The 20,028-nt window shown below is 62.1% G+C and overlaps 1 protein-coding gene across 1 annotated transcript in view; it reads right to left on the reverse strand.

The window, feature by feature from the left end:
- Positions 1-372: 372 nt before the first annotated feature.
- LOC118015433 (maestro heat-like repeat family member 5) overlaps positions 373-20,028 on the reverse strand; it is a 25,234-nt gene continuing 5,578 nt past the window's right edge. Inside the window, exons 9-26 of the mRNA XM_035012276.1 lie at positions 19,383-19,518; positions 15,512-15,607; positions 14,809-14,913; positions 14,185-14,320; positions 14,024-14,118; positions 12,726-12,875; positions 11,970-12,124; positions 10,817-10,961; positions 10,327-10,511; positions 9,917-10,054; positions 9,601-9,712; positions 9,220-9,399; positions 8,527-8,703; positions 7,493-7,648; positions 5,820-5,942; positions 1,141-1,243; positions 818-892; positions 373-473 (exon numbers count right to left, since the gene is read on the reverse strand). Of these exons, the coding sequence (XP_034868167.1) occupies positions 373-473; positions 818-892; positions 1,141-1,243; positions 5,820-5,942; positions 7,493-7,648; positions 8,527-8,703; positions 9,220-9,399; positions 9,601-9,712; positions 9,917-10,054; positions 10,327-10,511; positions 10,817-10,961; positions 11,970-12,124; positions 12,726-12,875; positions 14,024-14,118; positions 14,185-14,320; positions 14,809-14,913; positions 15,512-15,607; positions 19,383-19,518 (2,368 nt within the window). The remainder of the gene's footprint in view (positions 474-817; positions 893-1,140; positions 1,244-5,819; positions 5,943-7,492; positions 7,649-8,526; positions 8,704-9,219; positions 9,400-9,600; positions 9,713-9,916; positions 10,055-10,326; positions 10,512-10,816; positions 10,962-11,969; positions 12,125-12,725; positions 12,876-14,023; positions 14,119-14,184; positions 14,321-14,808; positions 14,914-15,511; positions 15,608-19,382; positions 19,519-20,028) is intronic.

The raw sequence follows: 20,028 nt of genomic DNA on the forward strand, positions 1-20,028 counted from the left end.
GATGGGGCAGGAGCAGAGGCTGGGGGGCCTAGATCAGGGCGGGGCACATGGGGAGAGTCCAGACGCTGCAGAGTAGGGATCACTGGATCTGAAGCACTGGGAGGGCTGGGGGGTGTCAAGGCCGACCCCCAAGGCTCTGGGCTCAGCACCGACAGGCAAGGTCTTGGTTCATGCGGCCAAAGGACACATCAGCAGAGTTCCTGAGGACCCCGTGTCCTGAGTGTCTGGAGAGGAGACCACCTAGCCTCACGGAGGGGGGTGGCGGGAGGGTCCCAGGCAGGGAGAGCCCGGGGAGGCCAAAGGGAACTCTGTCACATTTAATAGAGAAATAACACAGCATCTGCCAGGAACAAGTGCGGCCTCAGCTGGGGCTCAATGCCTCACAAACAGGGACAGTTCACTGATGTCTTCCAAAAAGCTGTTGTAGAATCTGCGGCTCACGGAGTCTGGGTCCTGCTTCAGGACCTCCATGTCTGCAGCAGAGATGCCCAGGGTCTGACGCACAGGGCCCCAGGGTGGGGAAGGGCGGGGTGGGGACCACAGCCCTGCCCCCGGAGCCCACGTGCGGTGGGGGACCACAGCCCTGCCCCGGGAGCCCAGGTGGGGTGGGGGACCACAGCCCTGCCCCAGGAGCCCACGTGGGGTGGGGGACCACAGCCCTGTCCCGGGAGCCCACGTGGGGTGGGGGGCACAGCCCTGTCCTGGAACGGAGTCTCAAGGACAAAACAATGCCCCGCCCTTGGGACAGGCTGGTTGAGGGACCTTCTTAGAAGTCGGGAGACAAAGAGGTCCCATGTTCTTGGCCCCCGGGGCTCACATTTCCTGAGGATTTTCAGGTCACCCTTCTTCAGGGAAAAGCAGAGGTCGGTAAAGTACTCCTGCAGAATGCCCCCTGGGTCAGGGAGGGAAGGTGGTGGGTATGGGCGCTTCTGGGGCCCAAGGGAGGCCAGCTTGGCAGGGAAAGGAGGTCAACACCTGGCTGATGGGACCGGACTGTCCATGCCACGGGGCCAGCACCACTGCCCCTGCGGGGGCTGTCCCCAGGGCACAGGAGCGTGGCCTTTAACGTGGCAGCTCAGGCGGGGAGGGCGGGTTGGCGAGTGCCACAGTGGAAGCGCAGGACCACAGGCTGGCACCTACCGATGAACTTCATGGCCGTGTGCTTCAGGTTTTTGTGGGGGCTGGCCAGGTAAATCAACGCCTGCATGAGAAACTGGTGGTAACGGCCGAAGTTGCTCTCCACCTGGGGGTGCGCAGGGGAGACAAGGGCCCCATGGCTCCTGGGCCTCTGTGACCTGGCTCTGCCCGAGGCCAGCCAGCAGTCCCAGGCCTGGAGGGACGAGGGCCATGACCCCAGTCTGGGTCCAGGCCCCAGAAGCTGGCCCCCTGCAGGGGGGAGGGGGAGAGGGGTTGGCAGAGTCCCACCCCAGCTCAGGGCAGGGGCGGGGGGAGGGAGCCTGCACTGAGGGGTCTGGGACCTTCCACATGGCCACCACCCCCCAACACTGTCCCAAATGTCCTCCAGGAAGCCACCTGTGCCCCTCCCACTGGAGCTCCAGCAATGGGCTCAGGGCCGGTCAGAGGCAGGGAGGTCTGCTGGGATCCCCTGCACCAGGATGGGGGCCAGCCTCACTGCCGGCCTCGGCATCCCCCCGGGCACGTGCCGTGAACTCCCCGGGGGGTGTGGCTGCTTTTCCAAACGGGAGAGCTGGCCCAGGATGGGGCCACCCCTGAGGAGGTGGGGCAGGGGACGCGCACAGCCCAGCTGCTCATGCCAGCTGTTCCGTGGCCGCGTCCTCTGAGCCTTTCCAGGTTTAGAAACCAGTTTGTTGTACCGTCTAAGCCCGCTTGAATTGGCTTTTCTGCCGCGTGCCCTCCCCTTGCCTCAGCCGCCAAGGCCACCGTGTGGCCCACACAACCCACAGAGAGCTGCAGGCCCTGCCATGCGCACATCAGGCCGGGCTTCCCCGAGGGGTGCTAACTCCGGGCCACCCCTGGCCGGCCTGGCCATCCCCTCTGGCCCTGCTCTGGCCGGACGGACCCTCAGAGCCGCCTTCCCTCCACAAATGTTAGCTGGGACCTCCGGGTCCGGACGAGGCAGCCTGAGGCCACAGACGTCCTCCTTCCAGCCCCAGGACCCGCTATGACCAGACTCTCCTGGTCACAAACCCGCATGCTGGGAATTTGGCCATCTGCTCGTGACCTTAAAAGGACCGCTGCCTTCCTGCTCTGTGTCCGCTCGAGGGCCCACCGCCAAGCTGCGAGCCCGCTCAGCTGGACTCTGGGCCCTCACGCCCTTTCCACTCAGACACCAGGACTCCCTGGAGGTGGCTGGTCCCATGTCTTGGAGAGGAAAAGCCCTAGGAAGATCTGGAACATTCTAACGCTCCAGAAAGAAGGATGCCTAAAGAAAGGGTCCAGGGGCAGGGCTCACGAGAGAAAGGACTCAAGTTCAAGACAGGCCAGGTGTGACGGCTCGAGCAACACAGCGATGCGGCTCACAGTGGGAACGACACCTCCCTGGAGCGAGCGGGGTCTCTCGTGAGCCGCAGGATGGGCTGGACCGCGTCTCCCCAAAAGAGATGCTGAGTCCCAATCCCCAAGACCTCAGAATGGGACCGTACTTGGAGATGGGGCCCCTGGAGGCGATGCCGTTATGGGGTCATGCGGCAGCTGTGGAGCAGCTCAGCTGGTATCCTTGGGAGGAGGGGAGGCACCCACACAGCGTGCAGGACGGCAGTGACGCGGCCGGAGCCCAGGGACCCCGGCCTCCAGAGCTGGGAGACAACAGCTGGTGGAGCGGTCACCATGGCCGAGGGAACCCCCACAGGCCGAGCGGGACGGGGCCCCAGCGCACCTGCAGGGACGCGTGAGGACAGCCGCCACGTGCAGGGCCGGGAGCATCGCGACTGGAGAACACGTCACCCGCGTGTCTCAAGTGGGACGGAATTCCCACACCCACGGATCAGTCAAAGTATCGGGACTGCGGCATGGCAGGACAGGAACGCCAGCCCCAGACACTTAGCAGAAGAGTTCAGGAAAGGGGGGAGTTTTGAAAAGTAAAAGGTAAGTGACAGCGAGTGGCTCAAAGGCAGCAGGTGTGGTGGATGACACGTCACCACGGACAGAGTCCTGCCAGCCGAGATGACACACGCTTCCTCCTGGGCAAAACTCCAGAGCTCCTGGAAGGTGTGGACATGGGAAAATCTGCAAACCCAGGGATGTCTCCTTGGGGAAGAGCAGGAAGGGAGGGCCCCGGAGTGGAAGGCGGCGGGGACCGCGTGGCTCCCCCAGCGCCTGAGCCGCCCCCGGGACCCCCACGGTCGCACCGAGGCCGGTGGTGAAGGCTCACACTTGTCTTAAGAAGTCTGTAGCCAACACGCAAACACAGGCACAGAGAAACGGACTTTGTGAAATCCACGACCATGACTTAGTAACGCGGACGGTTCAACGTCCTAACAGACGGATCATTTAACAAATCATAAGATTCAGAAAGTAGGTATTAACCTTGCACACACTCTCTACCTCTCTTCAGCAGCTCAGGAGACAGAGGTCCCCAGGGCGGACGCGGGCGGGGTGGGACCAGAGCCGGAAGCCCCTGGTGGGCGCCGCGTCCATGGGGGGGGGGACCAGCCAGCAGACCTGGCGTCACACACGCACCACTGCAGTCTGGACCAGGAAGGCAGAGGGAAACCGGAAGGGAGTCTGTCTCTCTCGTGGCCTGGGTGAGGAGCAGGAGCCCCGTCCCTGAGGAGTGGCAATGCGGCGAGAGCCACCTGAGCACCTGGGACAGCTCAGAGCCGCCACGTCAAATCCGTCCCAGGGCCTACTGGCGGACAGCACGAAGGACTCTGGAATGGGGCGCACACAGAGAAAGACCACAATCTGGAACAACAGGATACAAGAGCCGAAAACCCACCATGGGCCACGGTCAGAAAACACCCGTAGCAAGACTCGATGCTGGAATTCCAGGGCAGCGAGCCCCCGGGTGACAATTATCTCTGGGGACAACGGGAGCTCATGAGAAGGGAGCCGTCCGCAGGAGGACGGGCGCCAGCAGGGGTGCCGAGGGCAGGTCAGAGGCGGGTGTGGAGAGCGGAGGTGGATGGAAGGCAAGGCAGCCTCTCCGGGGTGGCAGCCTGAGAAGGCCAAACACACCCGATGCGGGAGGCCCTGGTGCCCAGGGCAGCTCGCCTCCTCTCGGCTCCAAGCCTGCCCTCGCTGCGTGCTCTGGAAGCATGGACCCGGGTCCCCAAGTGTCGTCCACGCCGGGGCGGGGGTGGGGGGTGCCCGGTGACTCTCTGGACGGCGGTGGAGAGACTCACTCTGCCCGGGTCTCCCGTGCCCGCTCCGCATGTGCGCCATTCCCGGCCTCCCAGAGGGCTCGTCCGCACCGAGTCGTGTGCCCCGCAGGCTGCTGCGCCCCGGAGGGGTGGTGGCCATGCTCTCACAGGGCCTGGCCCTCAGCTCAGGGGCCGGGGGCGTCCTGGGCACTTTTCTCAGCCCGGGGCCGCGGCTCTCTTCTGCTACGGCTGGCCCAGCGGTCCCACGTCCCTTGGAGCTCGCCCGCCTCCCGCTTTATGCCAGCATACCCCTGGACGGATGCGGACGGACAGACGCTGAGTCCCCATCACAGCCGGAAGCGTCAAGGTGCAGCAAGCTGCGGGCGCCCACGGCCTGCGCTTCAGGTGACCGCTTGGTGCCACGTGGAGCCTCCGCGCACAGCGGGTCACCAGCACCCCACGCCCCCGGGGCGGGAGCTCGGCACTGCCTCGATGGGGGGGCACAAGCAACCTGGCCCCCCTCCGCCCCCCTTGCAGGTCTCGCTCCTGGCCGCTCCTGGCGCCAGTTTCGTCCCGCAGCAGCGAGGGGTTTCTTATCCAGACCCAAGCACAAACCACGGGAAAGTCACACGTCTGCCTACGTAAAATTCAAATCTTCTGCCCGACCAGAGACACAGTGAGCGAAGTCAACAAGTCACAAACTGGTCAAAAATACAAATACCTGGCCAAGGACCCACACCTGGAGCATGCGGACAGTTCATCATTCACACGCATCAAAACACAAAACCAACGATCCCACACGCGGTGGGCAGGGGATTCAGCTCGGCGGCCCCGCCGGGCCCCCCAGAGAGACGGCACCCCTGGGAGGCACTGCCCTCCGGACCCTGAGGAGCCCAGCCTCCCTCTCTCTGGGCACCTTTGCCCCCAGACTGCGGGCCTCCCCCCTTCTCAGTCTCCCAGCCTCGGCGGGGCCCCTGGACTCGCACACCTCCACCAGATCCAGCGTGGGCCAGGTGTGGCAGCCTGCCCACCGCCAAGCCGAAGAAAAGCCTGGGACCACGGTCCCTGAGCAGCAAGGACAGGTCCCAGCTGGACAGGGGCCGACTCAGAAATAAACTGACTGCTAGAAATCAGAGCTACGGTTTCTTGCTCACCCACCTCCTCACAGCCGTCCTCAGCAGGAGACATGGGCCCAGCGATGTCTGGGAGGGAGGGTCCTGAGTTCCGGGAGCTACAGGGCCCTCCCCATGTCTGCACTGGGGGCATCAGTGGGGGTCATGCCCCCCAAGTTCCCCTCAATCGCAGCCATGGGAACTGTGTCCCTCCCAGGGGCTGCAGCTGCCCCCACGGAGCCGGCCTTCAGTACACACCCATAGGACCGAGTCAGGGACCACCCAAGGGGCTTCCAGCACCAAGCCCATCCCCATCGGGATGCCCCTTAGAGGGTGCCGGGGCTAAGCCAATTCCCAGAGGCCCCCTGAATTTGCACGGCCCCTGTCCGCCTCCCCAGTGTCCAGGAGGGCACCGGCGCCTTACCATGTAGATGAAAATGTCATTCTCAGCGCCTAGGCCATGGCCCCACGCCAACTTCCCGAACAGCTCCTTCCGAAACTCCCACTTGAGCAGGATGGCACAGCGCAGGAAGGTCAGCTTTGTATTCTGTGGGCGGCACACAGGGAGAGGCAGGTCTCAGCCCTCCCCATCATCAGTGCCCTCCTGGCCACACCCCAAGAGGGTGGCCTTCTGCAGCCACGCTGGCCCAGACGCACTGGGGGTCCCGGGCCCAGCGAGGACCCCACTCACAGCTGTGCCCAGGCCAGGAACCTGCCCAAGCCCTGGAGGGGGCTGCACCCATGGGGGCAAGGGTTGCCCCCACAGTAGTGTCCCACCCCCCACCCCCCGTGGGTGTTCTGCTCTAATTCACAGGAAAACTCGAGAGGCCTGTGGTCACTCTGGCCACCCCAGCCTCCTTCCTGACCCTGAGGGATTCTCTCAAGGGCTGAGGGACAGGCACCCAGGGAAGGAACACCGGCCCCTCCCTCACCAGCACCCAATAACCACAGCCTCGAGTCTAGAACTCCTTTAGAAAGTCTCTGTGCCCCTGTGATGGGCAGAACCGCATCTCTCCAGGTAACCTCCAGCACCTCAGAATGTGACTGTCTATGGGTGGGGTCTCTACGGAGGTGATTAAGGTCATAGGATTCCTGGATGGCCCTAGGGGAATCTGGTGTCCTTATGAGGAGGAGAAATTTGGACACACACACAAGGGGACGACCACTTGAAGATACGGGGAGAAAGATGGGGTCTACATGCCCAGGAGAGAGACCTCAGAGGGGATTAACCCTACCCCACCCTAAATCCAGCAGGGGCCTGAGCTGAGACAGGCCTGTTCCCAAGGGGGCCTCTCCCTGCCTTGCTGAGTTGAGGGGGGACTGGCCCACCTGGTCTTCTCCAAAGCCCTCCGCTTCCTCCTAAGTCCACCTGCCAGGTGCTCACACCTCTGTCCCCCAGGAGACTGTGCTCTCCTCCAGCACCTATGACGAGGCCCTGATCACAGCCTGGGCCGGCCCTCCCCTTCCTCCGTTCATTCCTGCTGGCTCAGAGAAGGCGCTGCCCTCCTTTACTAGGAGGCCCCTGGCCCCGGGCAGCTTATCCTAAGACTGCAGCTTCCGAGGCTTTATAGCCCAGCCTTCCCCAGGCAGCCTCTCCGGCTTACCTTGACACTCTCCTCTGAACTCCTATGTCTGCCCCTCCACCTCCCACCTGGCAACAACCCTGCCTTATCCTGGTCTCCCTTCACTCAGCCACACGGGCACTCAGCATCCGCCTGTGGCCAGGCCCTGGGTGGGGGCTGGCCGTACAGACCCACAACCTGAGGCACACCCTCTCCCGGGCTTGAGGGCTTCCTAGCCCCGTCAGGCCACCAGCGAAGGGTCCGGAGGGCTGGCTCCTGGATCTGATGGTCTGGGGCATGGGCAGAGAGGAGGCATGGACTGGAGGAAGCCCCTTTGTGAGAAGGAAGCAGTTTGCTGAGGGCTCAAGAGGGGCTGGGGAGGAGGTGGCCATGAGCAACAGGGCTGCAGGCAGGGCTGCTGGGTAGGGGTGGGGGGCGCTGAGCCAAGTTATTAGATGATTGGAGGCGCCACCCTGGATGGGCCCTCTCCTTTTGCCGGCGTGCATGCTTGGGCGCAAGGCTGGGGGGCGCTCACCGTGACCACGTTGGGGCAGGAGTCCTCCAGGTGAAAGAGCAGTGGTACCAGCGCCTGGAAGGCATAGCTCTTGAGCACCGGCTGATGCTTCTTGCCTCTGCTGCAGATGACATCTCCGAACAGGGAGATGGCTCTGCCCCGCACCGGGGCCTGCTCCTGCGGGAGGAGGGGAGCCCTCAGCCGCAAGCAGCCCCCCACCTGCCACGCCCCCTCTCACCTTCCTCTCCGGCCCCCAGGCTTGCAGCGGCCCAGAAGATGGACGGCTGACCAGGCGGCCCCCGGCACTGACTCTCCGGCCTGTCCCACCAGCGAGGGCTGCCTTCTCTCGGGCCAGTCCCCGCTCCTCGAGCCACGCCCTCCAGTGGCTGCAGCCCTCCTACTGGACTGGCCATTTGTCTCCGGTTTCGCTCCTCGGTGGGTTCTCTGTGGGGCCCTGCCGCGGCAGCCGCACGGCCACTCCCGGGCACGCCAGGTGGGGCCTGGGGCGCAGGCCCTGCAGCCAGACCTGCCACTTTCTAGCTCTGGGATCCCGGCGGCCAGCCGGGGACCCTTCGGGCTTCGCGCCGGGGTCGTCCTGGGGCCTCCCCCGCCTCCCCCAGCCTCGAGGACCGCAGCTCCCGCGCCCCTCGCCGCCCGCCCACCGGGCCCTGAGGCCCCTCTCGGCCTCCGCCCCTCCTGCTCCTCCTGCCGTCAGCTCGCGGGCTGCACCCCAACCCCTGCACTACGGACCCCGCCCCGGCCCGCTGCCGCCCCCGTCCCCCAACCCCTGTGCCCCACCTCCACCCTCGGCCCCAGCCCTCCATGTGGAGGAGCACGTGGCTTGGGCAGCGCAGAGGCCTCCCAGAACCTTCCATCCTGCGGGCCAGCTTCCCCGGGGCTCCAGAGGACTTTGCCCACAAGCCCCGGGGGCGGGGGTGGGGGTGGGAAGCAGCTCGGCTGCTCTGATTGGCGGGAAGAGCAGCTTCGGCTGCTTCGATTGGCTGGCTGGCAGCTTCGGCTGCTCTCATTGGCTGTGCCGCCGCCCCGGCCCTCACATCCTCGAACAGCGGCAGCAGGTGCTGGGCCATCTCGAGGCTGGCGGCGCCGACGCCCTGGGCGCCCAGGTGGAGCAGGATGTTGCCCAGGATCTCCATCAGGCCCAGCAGGTCCTTGGGCTCGGGCTTCACGAAGCCGTCCAGCAGCCCGGCCAGCCGATTGCGGAGCAGCACCACCTGCGGGGTGGGGAAGAGACTCAGCCACTCCCCGGCCTGCCCTGCTCCCCCCGGACTGCCCGTCCGCCTTCTGCACCCGCTCCACCGGGCCGTCACCTCCGCGGTCGCAGCTCCCTGCCCACCCCGCCTCCCGGGCGCGCGCAGCACTAGCCTCAGCCCCAGCCCTCGGCCTGCACTGTGGGGCGTGGACATGTTCTAGAAGGCCTGAAGGGCAGGTGGAGGAGGGACGTCCCCATCCAGCCAAGTGTGAGTCCTCCGTGTGCCGGGTGGAGCAGGAACAGGCCACCTAGCCGGCCTGGCTGTCAGGTAGCGAGGCCAGAGTCCCAGCCCCCCAGAGGCCCCTCCAGCCCTATGCGGTACAGCAGGGTTTCCCAAACATCCCCAGCCTCTTCTGCCTTGCCTGACTTGCCTCCCCCGCCCACCCCTTCCAGCCGGACCCGCGGTGGAGGCTCTTCTCAAATGTCTCCTCCTCCCTGAAATCTTCCTGGCATAGGAGTGGGCAGCCCCTCCTCTCACCTTCTTGGGGTGCATCAGGATGCTGCTGAGGCCCTTCAGGCTTATGGCTCGCACCAGCTGGTTGGGGTTGTTCAGGCCCAGGCTCAGGAAGTTGTCCATGGTTCTCCGAGATATGTACTGGGTGAGCTCTTGGCTGTTGAGAAACTGATTAGGGTTGGCACAGTCAGCCGCCAGGGCAAACTGGCCCGTAGCACAGCATGAGATAGTGGGGTTAGGCATAAGGAGGCACTTCGAGGCAGCAAGCAGGTCTGACACGGAAGGCAGAAGTTAGGATGCCCCTCTACTGGAGGGTATGAAAGCAAGTCCAATTCTCTGGACTTCTTAAGGGCCAGAGGACAGTGGTGAGAAGCAGGGGCAGGGCAGAGCCAAGGAGGGGCTGACCTCTGTGATGATGAGGATGGCCACGATGTTGTCCCGTTCCTCGGAGCTCTTCAGGGAGATGACTGCCTGCCCCAAGACAGCCTTGACCTCACAGTCGTAGTGGGCCATGGCCCTGTCAGATGAGAAGCAGACACAGAGGCCCCGAGGTCTTCATCCTTGGCCGGGAGATTACCCCCAAGCCCCCCCACCCCCACCCCCACCCCAGACCTTGTTCTGCCAGGCAGCGGACTCTAGAATACAGGTCCCAGGACAGAATACAGGAGCAGCCCCACAAGGGATGCTGTCTGGGGCCAGGTCCCCCAAGGCTTGCGCTTACCTAGCCAAGAGGGTCACTCCCTCTGTGTAGGTTTCCAAGTGCTCAAAGAGTTCCCAGCCTCTCAACAGCTTGAGGTAGGCAAACACCTCCCAGTAGTTGGTAGTCCAGAAGAGACCCTTCAGGGCCTCCAGGCAGGTCCTAGGGGCACGTGGGGTGTTTAGAGGAGGCGAGTCAGGGCTCGGGGCCTGCAGAGCTCTGCTCAGGATCCCGGCTCCTGCTGGCTTTCAGTTGCTGTGCCCCCTGCTCCCCACCCTGGAGCACAAGCCTCCAGCTGGAGCTGGAGTTCATCCCTTTCTGGGTCCCCGGCACTTAGCCCAGGGCCTGGTGCCCACCAGGGGTTCCACGGGTGTGTGGAAGGAACCAGAAAGAGGGCCTGGCTTGGGGTCCTGAGGCCCAGTCAGAAATCTCACCTGCAGGGGCTGAGGGGCTTCATTTCCAAGATGTCCTCCTGGTAGTCAGAGATGCCCTCCACTGCATCCAGCTCAAACAGGTAATGGAGCTGTGTCAGCAGGCCCACGAGGATCCCTGCAAAGGCCCAGCGCACCGTGGCCTTGTACTCCCGGGTGTACAGCAGCTCGTAAATGGTACCCAGGGCCTGCAGCGGGCAACAGAGCCGGGCTCGGGTGGGCGACACCCTTGTGGGGCCAGCAGAGCTGCTGGGAGCCGAGCGGCTGGGAGTAGCAATCGCGCCCCCGCCCCGGGCCCAGGCCCCTGCTGCCTACGCCTGGCTGGGGCTGGGAGGGTCCACTCTGGGGCTCAGCATCAAGAGTCCTTGGCTGCTCCTGCTGAGACCCTCTGCTGCCAGGTCACCCCGGCATCCCACGGGGCCCCTGAATGACAATGCCGTTGGGGGGGCGGGGGGCGCTGGGGGGGACACGGTGGGGATATGGTGCTGCTCACCAGCAAGGAGATGAGCTCAGCCTGCTGGCTGAGCCTGATGCGCTCCCTAGGGGGCCGCAGCTTCAGCTTCACATAGAGCAGGGTGAGGACCTTGCGGGCCAGCCGGGTATTGCTGGCCAGGGCCTTCCACAGGGGTAGGACCTGTCTGGGGAGGCAGAGAGCCCAGTCCTGCCAGCTGGCTGGCCCCACGGGGTGGAGGGGCCGGTGGGATGTGACCCTCAGGACTGCAGGATGACCTGCCAGCCGTGTGGAAGTGGAGATGCCCGGGCCCCTCGGGAACGGGGAACCCTTCCCTTGGGGGTCCAGGAGGCTGTGTCCTGATGGCCAGTCAGGTGGGAGCCCCTGCTCCAAGCCCAGAGCACAATCTAGCTTTCCCTAACGTTGGTGCTCGTTCCCACGTTGCCTCAGTCCCTTGCTGAGTGGCCTTCGCCAGCTTGCTTCCTCCCTGGGGACACAGGGCTCACCCCTCTGGCGGCCTACAAACAGCTGGACCGGGCAAAATGGCACCACATTGGGCGTGTCTCCCTGGGGAAGGAGGGGCTCGTGGACCTGCACCCCTGGGAGGCCTGCTCCCTGTCGAAGGGAGTGTGGCCCTGTGACAGGCTGGTCTTCCCCAAGATGCTCCCGGGGGCACCCTGGTCCCCAGCACCTCTCAGACTTCAGAGTGCACACACACCACTCAGGGCTGCTTGGACTGGGGCTTCTCAGCAGCCCAGGGCCCCCGCATTTGTCCCGGGCTCCAGCCTCCTGCTGCTGGGCCCAGCTGATGTCCCCAGGTGCGCTTGGAAACCTAACGCTAGCCCCGAGGGGCGGTGGGGCCGTCCGTGTGTGGGCCCGGGTCACCCAGCTGACTTCCGGGCCCCCTGCCGTTCGGCCTCTAAGGGCTCTCTGAGTCTGAGGGACACTTCCATGCTGAAAGCCCCCTTCCTGGGACTGCTGGAGCCTCCGCCTTAACCCCTCAGCCTGGAACAGCCCCGGGGACCCCCGGCCTTGGTTCCGGAGTCCGGGAAGGAGAGGAGAGTCGAGCAAGCGTCCTGCACACGGCTGCCTGCCCAGGAGCAGAGTCTGCCCAGGGAGAATGTGTGGCCTGGGAGCGCCGACCACAGACAAGGCACAGGTATCTGCCCCTGGGTCGTGGGTGCAGGTGACCTACCTGTCAGAGGGGTGACACAGGGACAGTATCACCTCGACTGTCTCCTCGGTGTGCTGAGTCCCCAGCAATGTCACCATCCTCATCATGGTTTGCAGGATGCTCTTGAACACGACAGAGGGCAGCTCTTGGAACAGGCCCTGCAGGATCTCGGCCACCTGCGCGGGGAAGGACGGCCAGGACAGAGCCTCACAGCAGCCCCCAGCCCCCGCCTCGGTGCCCTGCCAGGGCCAGAGTCCGTCGTGGGCTCCCCGGCCCACGACGAGGCATCTGCACGCGTGCCGGACCCATGGCTAGTGCTGCCTGCCGCGGCCATGGCTTCTCCCCGCCTCCCCGCTCCCCGTCCTTGGGGCCAGGAGGCTTGATGGGTCTGGCAGCCCCAAGAGGCAAAACGTCTGCATGGGCTGTGGACTAGGTTGGCCAGGCCAGACCCACGGCCATCAAACGCCCAGGGGCAGGGGTGGGCAGGGAACCCTCTCCTGCCGAGTAAGACTGAATGAGCAGGGCAGGGTGTCGCTGTGATTGCCGTGGCAGGGCCCTGGGGCCTCGAGGAGGCTGGGCCCTGCTGACGGCTGGGCTGTGCCATTTCGGGTAGCAGGGGGCAGGGCTGTGTAGTGCTGCGGGCTAGGGCCGTACTCAGGACCCACCGCCTCTGGGGTTCGGTGCCCTCTGTGACGAGGATGTGCTCCCACGGGCACACGGACCCCCTGGAGGCTCCTGCACGGGGCCCGCAGAGAGGGCCCGGCGCCCGGGGCGCACCTGCTCCACCTTAATGCCGTGGTCCTCGAAAATCACGAGCAGCAGCTGCGAGGCCAGGTCGCACTGCAGACGGCTACGGCTGCCCAGCCCTTCCAGGAGGGTGAGGATGAGCTGTGTGTGCTGGGCCACGGTCAGGCTCCTGTTCAAGGCCTGTGCCAAGGGGTGGGGTGAGGGGCCAAAGGGCCACCGGCCCTGCTCTGCAGCTGGGCAGGCTCTCCTGGGTGGGCGCGGAGACGGGGCCGGGGTGGGGACGCTGCTCTCACTCAGGTGGGATGGATGCCAGGTGTGCAGACTTGCAGGGACCCCCGAAGGGCCCCGCCTTTCCCCCTTTCCCCGACAGGCCCTGGGGTGTCCGCCCCCGCCCCCCAGCTCGGCTCGGTGGCTGGTACAGGCTGCCAACTGTCTCTGCTCTGGACAGTTGCTCGGGATGGTGATGGGAGCAAGCTGTTCTGTGCAGGGGTCAGGGGCCCCCACCTGCAGCCTGCAGCCAGGGACTGACTCGGGTACAAGGGTCCAGCCCCTGCTTCGGGAGGGGGTGCACTTCATGCTGCCACACTCCTATGCATCGGGCTGGGACCACCCCCCTCGGCTCATCCCTACCCTGTCTTGCTTCCCTCACTCCCCCCTCCTGAGCACCCAGCCTCATCCTCGTAACTGCCCGGGAACTCCTGTCCCAGGCTCTGTTTCCAGGGACCCCACCAGGACAGCAGGCTTCTGAGCGCTCAGCTCTCCTGGAGGGGTTCCCGGGGGCCGTCCGTCTGCGCCGAGCTGGCGAGGGATTGCAGCTCCCGTCCCAGCAGGCCTGCGCAGCCTGGGGGTCAGGCCCAGTGACCCTCGCTTAGAACGGCAGGGAAACCGAAGTGTGGAAGGGTTGAACAACCCAGCTGTTGGAGGCGGAGCTTGGACTCGAACCCAAACCCTTGACTCCTAGTGCACCTTGAGGGGAGGGGGCCAGCCTGGGAAGGATGCACCCAGGGCGGGAAGGGCAGAGGCGGTGAGCGTGAGCCAATCCCAGCAGACGCACTTGTCGCCCTCATGAGGAGCCACAGAGAGGCCGCGGGGGAGTGGGTGCCAAGAGGGCAGACGTCAGCGAGAGCCCTAGACTCTGACTCAGGGGGCCCTGCCGCACCTCCAGGTCACAGGTGGGAGGGTGCGATGTCCGTGGCCTGGCCCCACATGCCCTGCCCCCCTGCGTGCGCTGTAGAATGGGCGGGGGGCTGGGGGCAGCGGATGGGGTGTTGCTCTGGGGCCGTGGGGGGTCCTGCCGCCCCTCCCCGCTGCAGCTCTGACAGGCCCACCTTCACCATGTTGTAGAACTTCATTTCTGACTCTCTGCGGGCCTTTGCTTCAAAGTTCTTCATTTTATTCAAATACATGAACTGCTCCATGCTCCCTGTGGAGGACACCTCGTCAGGAGGCCTGGGGCTGCGATCCCCTGGGGGCGGGGCTCCCCACTCACCCTTCTGCTGGATCAGGAGCTGGAGGAGCAGGTAGATGCACTGGTGGGAGTGGCCCCGCGTCACCGGGTCCTTGTCCCGCCACAGCAGCACCAGCAGGCCTATCTGGTGGCCCAGCAGGGAGGGCGTGGCCTCTTCCTGGGGAGGCCGGGCAGACTGAAGCCTGGCCTGGCATGTAGATGTCCTCGCCCCATGCGTGCCCCTGCCATCCGGCTGCCCGTCCATCCTGGGCCCAGCGTCCCACGGGCCAGGCCTCTGGGCGTTGGCCAGCACCCTTCCCTCGGCGGGAATGCCCTCCCTCTACCACCCAGTCTCCCTCCCCATCTTCCTTCAAGTCTTTGCTCCCAGGCAGCCGTGCCATCAAGATCTCCCCGACCGCCCTATCTGAACTGTGACCTCTGCCCCAGGACCGGGGGCACCGCAGGGCCTTCGTCTTGTCCCCCAGCACCGTGCCTAGCAGCCCAGACACTCAGTGAATACTGACTGTGGGAGTCAGGAGCGGGCGCTGGGCTGGGTCCAGCACGGAGGCAGGAGCACCCTGGAGGAGCACTCCTTGCTCCTCCCTTCACTCGGGCCTGCCCGCCTGTCCCCCAGCACCACGGGTGCTGGGTGTCGAGACCACTCACGGTGAGCGTCACGTAGTCCACCACGTACTTGAGGAGCAGGAAGATGGTCTGCACCACCCGCTTGCACTCATGGCTCTTGTCTGACTGCAGCCAGGGCTCCATGTGCTGCGATGGGGGAGAGGCGAGCCCGAGAGCCCAGTCAGCCCCGTGGACCCACCCTCGGCACCCACCTGGACCCAGCTGGCTTGGACGCAGCCGCTGGGGCTGAGTGACGGTGAGGTGACCGTAACCAGTCCCTCCCACCAGGTGGTTCAGGCTTTCATGCCCGGCCACCAGCCCAGCTCCCCCGGGTGAGGCCAGGTCTGGGACCGTGTGATCCAGAAAGCCCTGGGTCGGCCTCAGCTGCCTCAGGGGCAGCAGCAGCCACGGAAGGGAGCAGAGGGAAGCCAGGAGCCCGCAGACCATCTCTGAGTCTGTTGCTCCCTGCCCTCAGGGGTGCTAGAAGGTGAGGTCAGTGGGTCACCTTGATCCTTGCAGGGTCCTTAGCTCTTCTGAAACACCCACCGCTGCCTTCGTGAGAGAGGACAGCCCCTGGAGCACTTGGGTCAGTGGCGTGGGGCATACCTGCCAACCTGGCCCTCTTGCCCCTCCCCTCCATATACAAGGGACCCACACTGAGTGGACCTTAGAGAGTCCAAGGCCAGGATCGAGGTGGGCAAGTGGGAGCCCTCTGTTCTGCACCCCATGCCACCCCAACCCTCACCTGCAGGAGGAAGCACATCTCATCCATGCTCTTGTTCTCAGAGATGAAATTCTGGAGAAGCAGGTCCAGCGCCTGCATGGATTTCTTGTACAGCACCTAAGGGGACAGACCGTGACCTGGCATCAGTCCACCGGGGTTGGCCTGCCAGCGCCATGGCCTCCGTGGCCGACACGCTCGCCCATCTCTCCCCGGGGTCCCAGGAACTGCCCCCGGCAAGGGCTCGGTCACTCCTCCCTGCAGGGCCTGGGGAGATGATTGTAACGTCCCTGCCCTGTGTGTCCACCCTGTCCCTGGTGAGGACAGACAACACCCTCATGGCCATCCGGTCTTCACATCACAACTCCTGTGGGGGTTAGACCTGTACCCAAGACCCCCGAAGTGAGCCGCAGATGCTGTGGGCACACTGCCCCACCCCGGGCTCCTCAGGAGCACCCCTAGAAACTCCTCCCAGCACTGAAACTAAAACCAGAAGGTACTTTGACTGAGGGAAAATGAAAACACAACATGTCAAAATCGATCATCTCCATAGATACAGCAAAAGCATTTAACAAAGTCCAACATCCATCCTGATAAACATGGCCAGCCAACCAGAAACAGAAGAGAACCTTCTCAGCCTAACAAAAAGCATCTAAGGACCCACAAGAAGCCACAGCAACAACACGCTGGATGGTGCCGCTGGGTGCCTTCCCCATCAGGCCGGGGCAAGGTGATGTCAGCGTGGTGCTGGAGGTTCTGGCAAGTGTGGTAAGCTAGGAAGATAGAGCAGGCATCCACGCCGAAAAGAAAGAAGGAAACTATTCACAGAAGTCATGTATAAAATCCCATGGAATCTACAGAAAGCCCCAAAAAGCTAATCAGTGGTTCAGCAGGGTTTCAGGAAGGTACAAGATCAATGCAACCGAAGTCAACTATAGTCTTGTATACTAGCAAAGAACAAGTGGGAATGATTAAAATTTTAAATATTACTGTCAATATCAGAAAAAAATACAAAATACACAGGAGAGAATCTGACAAAAAACGTGCAAGACATTGTACACAGAAAACTGGGGAGCTTTTGAGGGGCTTAAAGACAACCGAAGTGAACGGAGAGGTACATGGAGCTCCTTGATTACAAGACAAGATGATGTCAAAATGTCAGTTTCCCCCAAATCGTTCTATAGATTCAATGTAATCCCAATCAAAATCCCAGTGTGCCGACCTACTGATTCTGTAATTCACATGGAAACGCACAGAACCTAAAAAAGTGGAAACAACTCTGAAAAAGATGAACCAAGTTGGAGAACTTCTACCACTTCAGAATGTACCTGAAGCTCCCCAGGGCAGGACAATGTGGCTTTAGCATAAACAGATCAATAGAGTCAGGGGTACCTGGGTGGCACAGGTGGTTAAGCATCCGACTCTTGGTTTTGGTTCCGGGCATGATCTCAGGGTCATGCAATCAAGCCCTACGTCGGGCTCAGCATGGAGTCTGCATAAGACTCTCTCTCCCGCTGTCCCTCCTTCCCGCTCTCTCGCTTGCTCGCTCTCTCTAGCTCTCTCAAATAAATAAATCTTAAAAAACAAAAAACAGATCAATAGATCCACGGAACAGAATAAAGAGGTCAGAAACAGAAGCAGACACATGATCAGCTGATTTTCCGGAGGCACAAAGGTGATCCGGAAGAGAAGGGGTGGTCTTTTCAACCCATAAGCTGGGACCTGGGTGGTCCTGGGGCACCAGCAAGAAGCTAAGCTTCAGTCTGTATCATACACCATATAAAAGCTCAAAACGTCATGGACCTAAGGGTGAAACCTAGAAGACAAATCTTTGTCACCTTGGTTTAAAGAAAGAGTTCCTTGATACAACACCAAGAACATGATCCATGAAAGAAAAAATAGATAAATTGAACTTCCTCAAGATCAAGAAATTCCGCTCTTCAGAAAAGACTATTAAGACAATAAAAAGATAAGCCACTGATGGGAAGAAAGTATTTTCAAATCACCTGATAAAGGATTCACATTGCAACTATAAAAGGGACTCTAGAAACTAATGACCAAACAAATTATGTAATTTAAAAACTAGGGATAAGATTTAACAGACACCTCACCAGGGAAGATATGAAGATGGTGAAAGGCACACGAAAAGATTCTCCACATCTTAGTCAGTAGAGAAATGAAACTTCAAGCCACCCCAGACACCACGACACACCCATTAGAGTGACCAAACTTTAGGACCGACGCCCACGTGTGTTGACGAGGACATGGAAGGACCCGGAGCTCCCGTCCGTGATGGTGGGATACAAAGCAACACAGCCCGGCTGCAAGGCAGTTTGGCAAGTTAAGCATACAGCTACCTTATGACCCAGATGTCCCAGTCCTGGGCATTTACCCCCCAAATCAAAATCGAGTCTGTACAAAGACCTGCACACACAGCAGTTGTATTCGTAATAGTCGCAAACCGGAAGCAACAGGAGGCCTGTTGGCCAGTGAGTATGCCAGGAAAGAGGATTGAGCCACGGATACGAGCTACAGTGTAGATGAACCTCAGGACCATTATGCGGAGTGGGGAGAATCCAGGCAGGTAAGCATATACCGAATGATGGCACCTACATAAAGTTCTAGAAGATTCAAACTATCATGATGACAAGAGCGAGAAGGAGGGACTCCACAGTGGCACGAGGAAGCTTTTGGGGGTGATAAATATGCTCATCATCTTGATTTTGAGGCTGGTTTCACAAATAGAGGTTACAATGTGTAAAATTGTGTACTTTGAATGTGTGCCATTTTTTTTCTGTGGCAATTCTACTTCAGTTGTTGACTCCTTTAACCGAGCCCAGCTCTTGCCCAGGGTCATGTTCTGTGGCCTCACTTCTGAGACCTAGCCCGTCCCTCCTGGGCCTGGGCTCCAATTAGATGTTGGACTTGGGGACCAGGCACCCCCTCCCAGCTGCTGGCCGCTCAGGGCTTGGCCTCCAAGCTTACGCCCCAGTGGCTGGCCGGTGCCCTGGCTGGCTGCTGTTCTAATGCAGCTGCTTCAGCACCAGAGCTCCCCAGAGGAGCGGCGGAACCCCTTCGCAGCCGCACAGCGGCCCACTTCTCCTGTGACCCCCACTCTCTGAGCTCCCCCGGGAGTGCACCCCCGACTCCAGGCTCACATCTGCTCCCTGGCAGCCGAGCCCGGGCACAGCTCACGTCCCTGCTGTGACCTGTCTCCACGCCGGTCTGCTATTTCCCACTGACAGGGTTCCCGGGAGCAGGAGTGTGTGTGCCCTGTTGGTGCCGTTCTTAACACGATGCTTGTGGGCTGGACGGTTCACTGCCTGCTCTGCTTTGTTTTCATGGGACCGAAACTAAAGTCCTCAAAGAAAAATGATTCTGGGGGGGCTGTGTCACCCAGCCTCCTGTCGGTGGACGCTGGAAGGCAGGTCACCGGGACTCTGCCTCCCGGTGGATGGAGAGCACGCTGGCCTGCACTTTGGGCACTCGGGACCTGCCTGGCTGCTGGCGTGTGGGTGGACGTGTGTCCGTGTGTCCCTGCCAGCCCCTGGGGGGACAGCACGCTGGGCCTGACCGGTGGGGAAGCGTGTTTGTTAGGGCAGCAGTCAGAAGCAGCACACGTTTGGGGACTGCTTTTGCGCCCTGGTCCCATCAGAACCCCAAAACATCAGTAGGCAGCATGGAGACCAGAGCCCCACTGCAGGGACAGACCTCAAGACTCAGGCTTTTCCAGAGTCAAGACAAGACTGTGGCAAAGCCAGGATGAAAGCCGGGCGGCCAGGGTTCTCTCCTGTGCTCGCCTCGCTCCCACACGTGGCAAGGGCTTGACAAACCAGCCCACACCCAGAACCCAACACCCGGAGCTGGGAGAGCGGCCCCGAGAACAGGCAGTCACCATGACATCCGGGGCCGGGTCCAGCGGAGGTAAGCAGCTCTTCAACTTCTCCATGGGTGGGAGCATGAACAGGCTCTGCAAGCAGGTCTGCAGGATCCTGGACTTGACCATGGGTTTGAGACTGGGCCGTAGGTTGCTAGAAGAAATATGAAGATTCTGGACTTTATCATAGAGCCCATGGTCCAGGAATGAGAGACCTGGCTGAAACAGATTCCCAGCTGGGAGAGGCTTTCACAACTTAAAGTTTGGAAATGGATCTGGATTCCAGACAGGCCTTAGACTCTGCCTTCGTGGGAGGATTCTGTTACGGAAAACAGAGCTCCTTTGGACTGAGGGAGGCCATCCCAGTTCATTCACTTGGGTTCACTGACATTTATTTGTGAGAAAACGTAGGAATTATTCTGCGGTCAGTGTCAGCACTGTGAAAGGGATCAGGGGTCAACCTGTGAAAAAGGCCAGGGCTCAGAGTGTGACCAGGGTCAGAGCTCAGAGTGTGACCTGGATCAGGGCTCAGAGTGTGACCATGGTCAGGGCTCAGAGTGTGACCAGGATCAGGGCTCAGAGTGTGACCAGGATCAGGGCTCAGAGTGTGACCTGGGTCAGGACTCAGAGTGTGACCAGGGTCAGGGTTCAGAGTGTGACCAGG

The sequence above is a fragment of the Mirounga leonina genome, unplaced genomic scaffold (assembly GCF_011800145.1).
Source record: "Mirounga leonina isolate KUSES-001 unplaced genomic scaffold, KU_Mleo_1.0 Mir_165, whole genome shotgun sequence".
NCBI lineage: Eukaryota > Metazoa > Chordata > Mammalia > Carnivora > Phocidae > Mirounga > Mirounga leonina.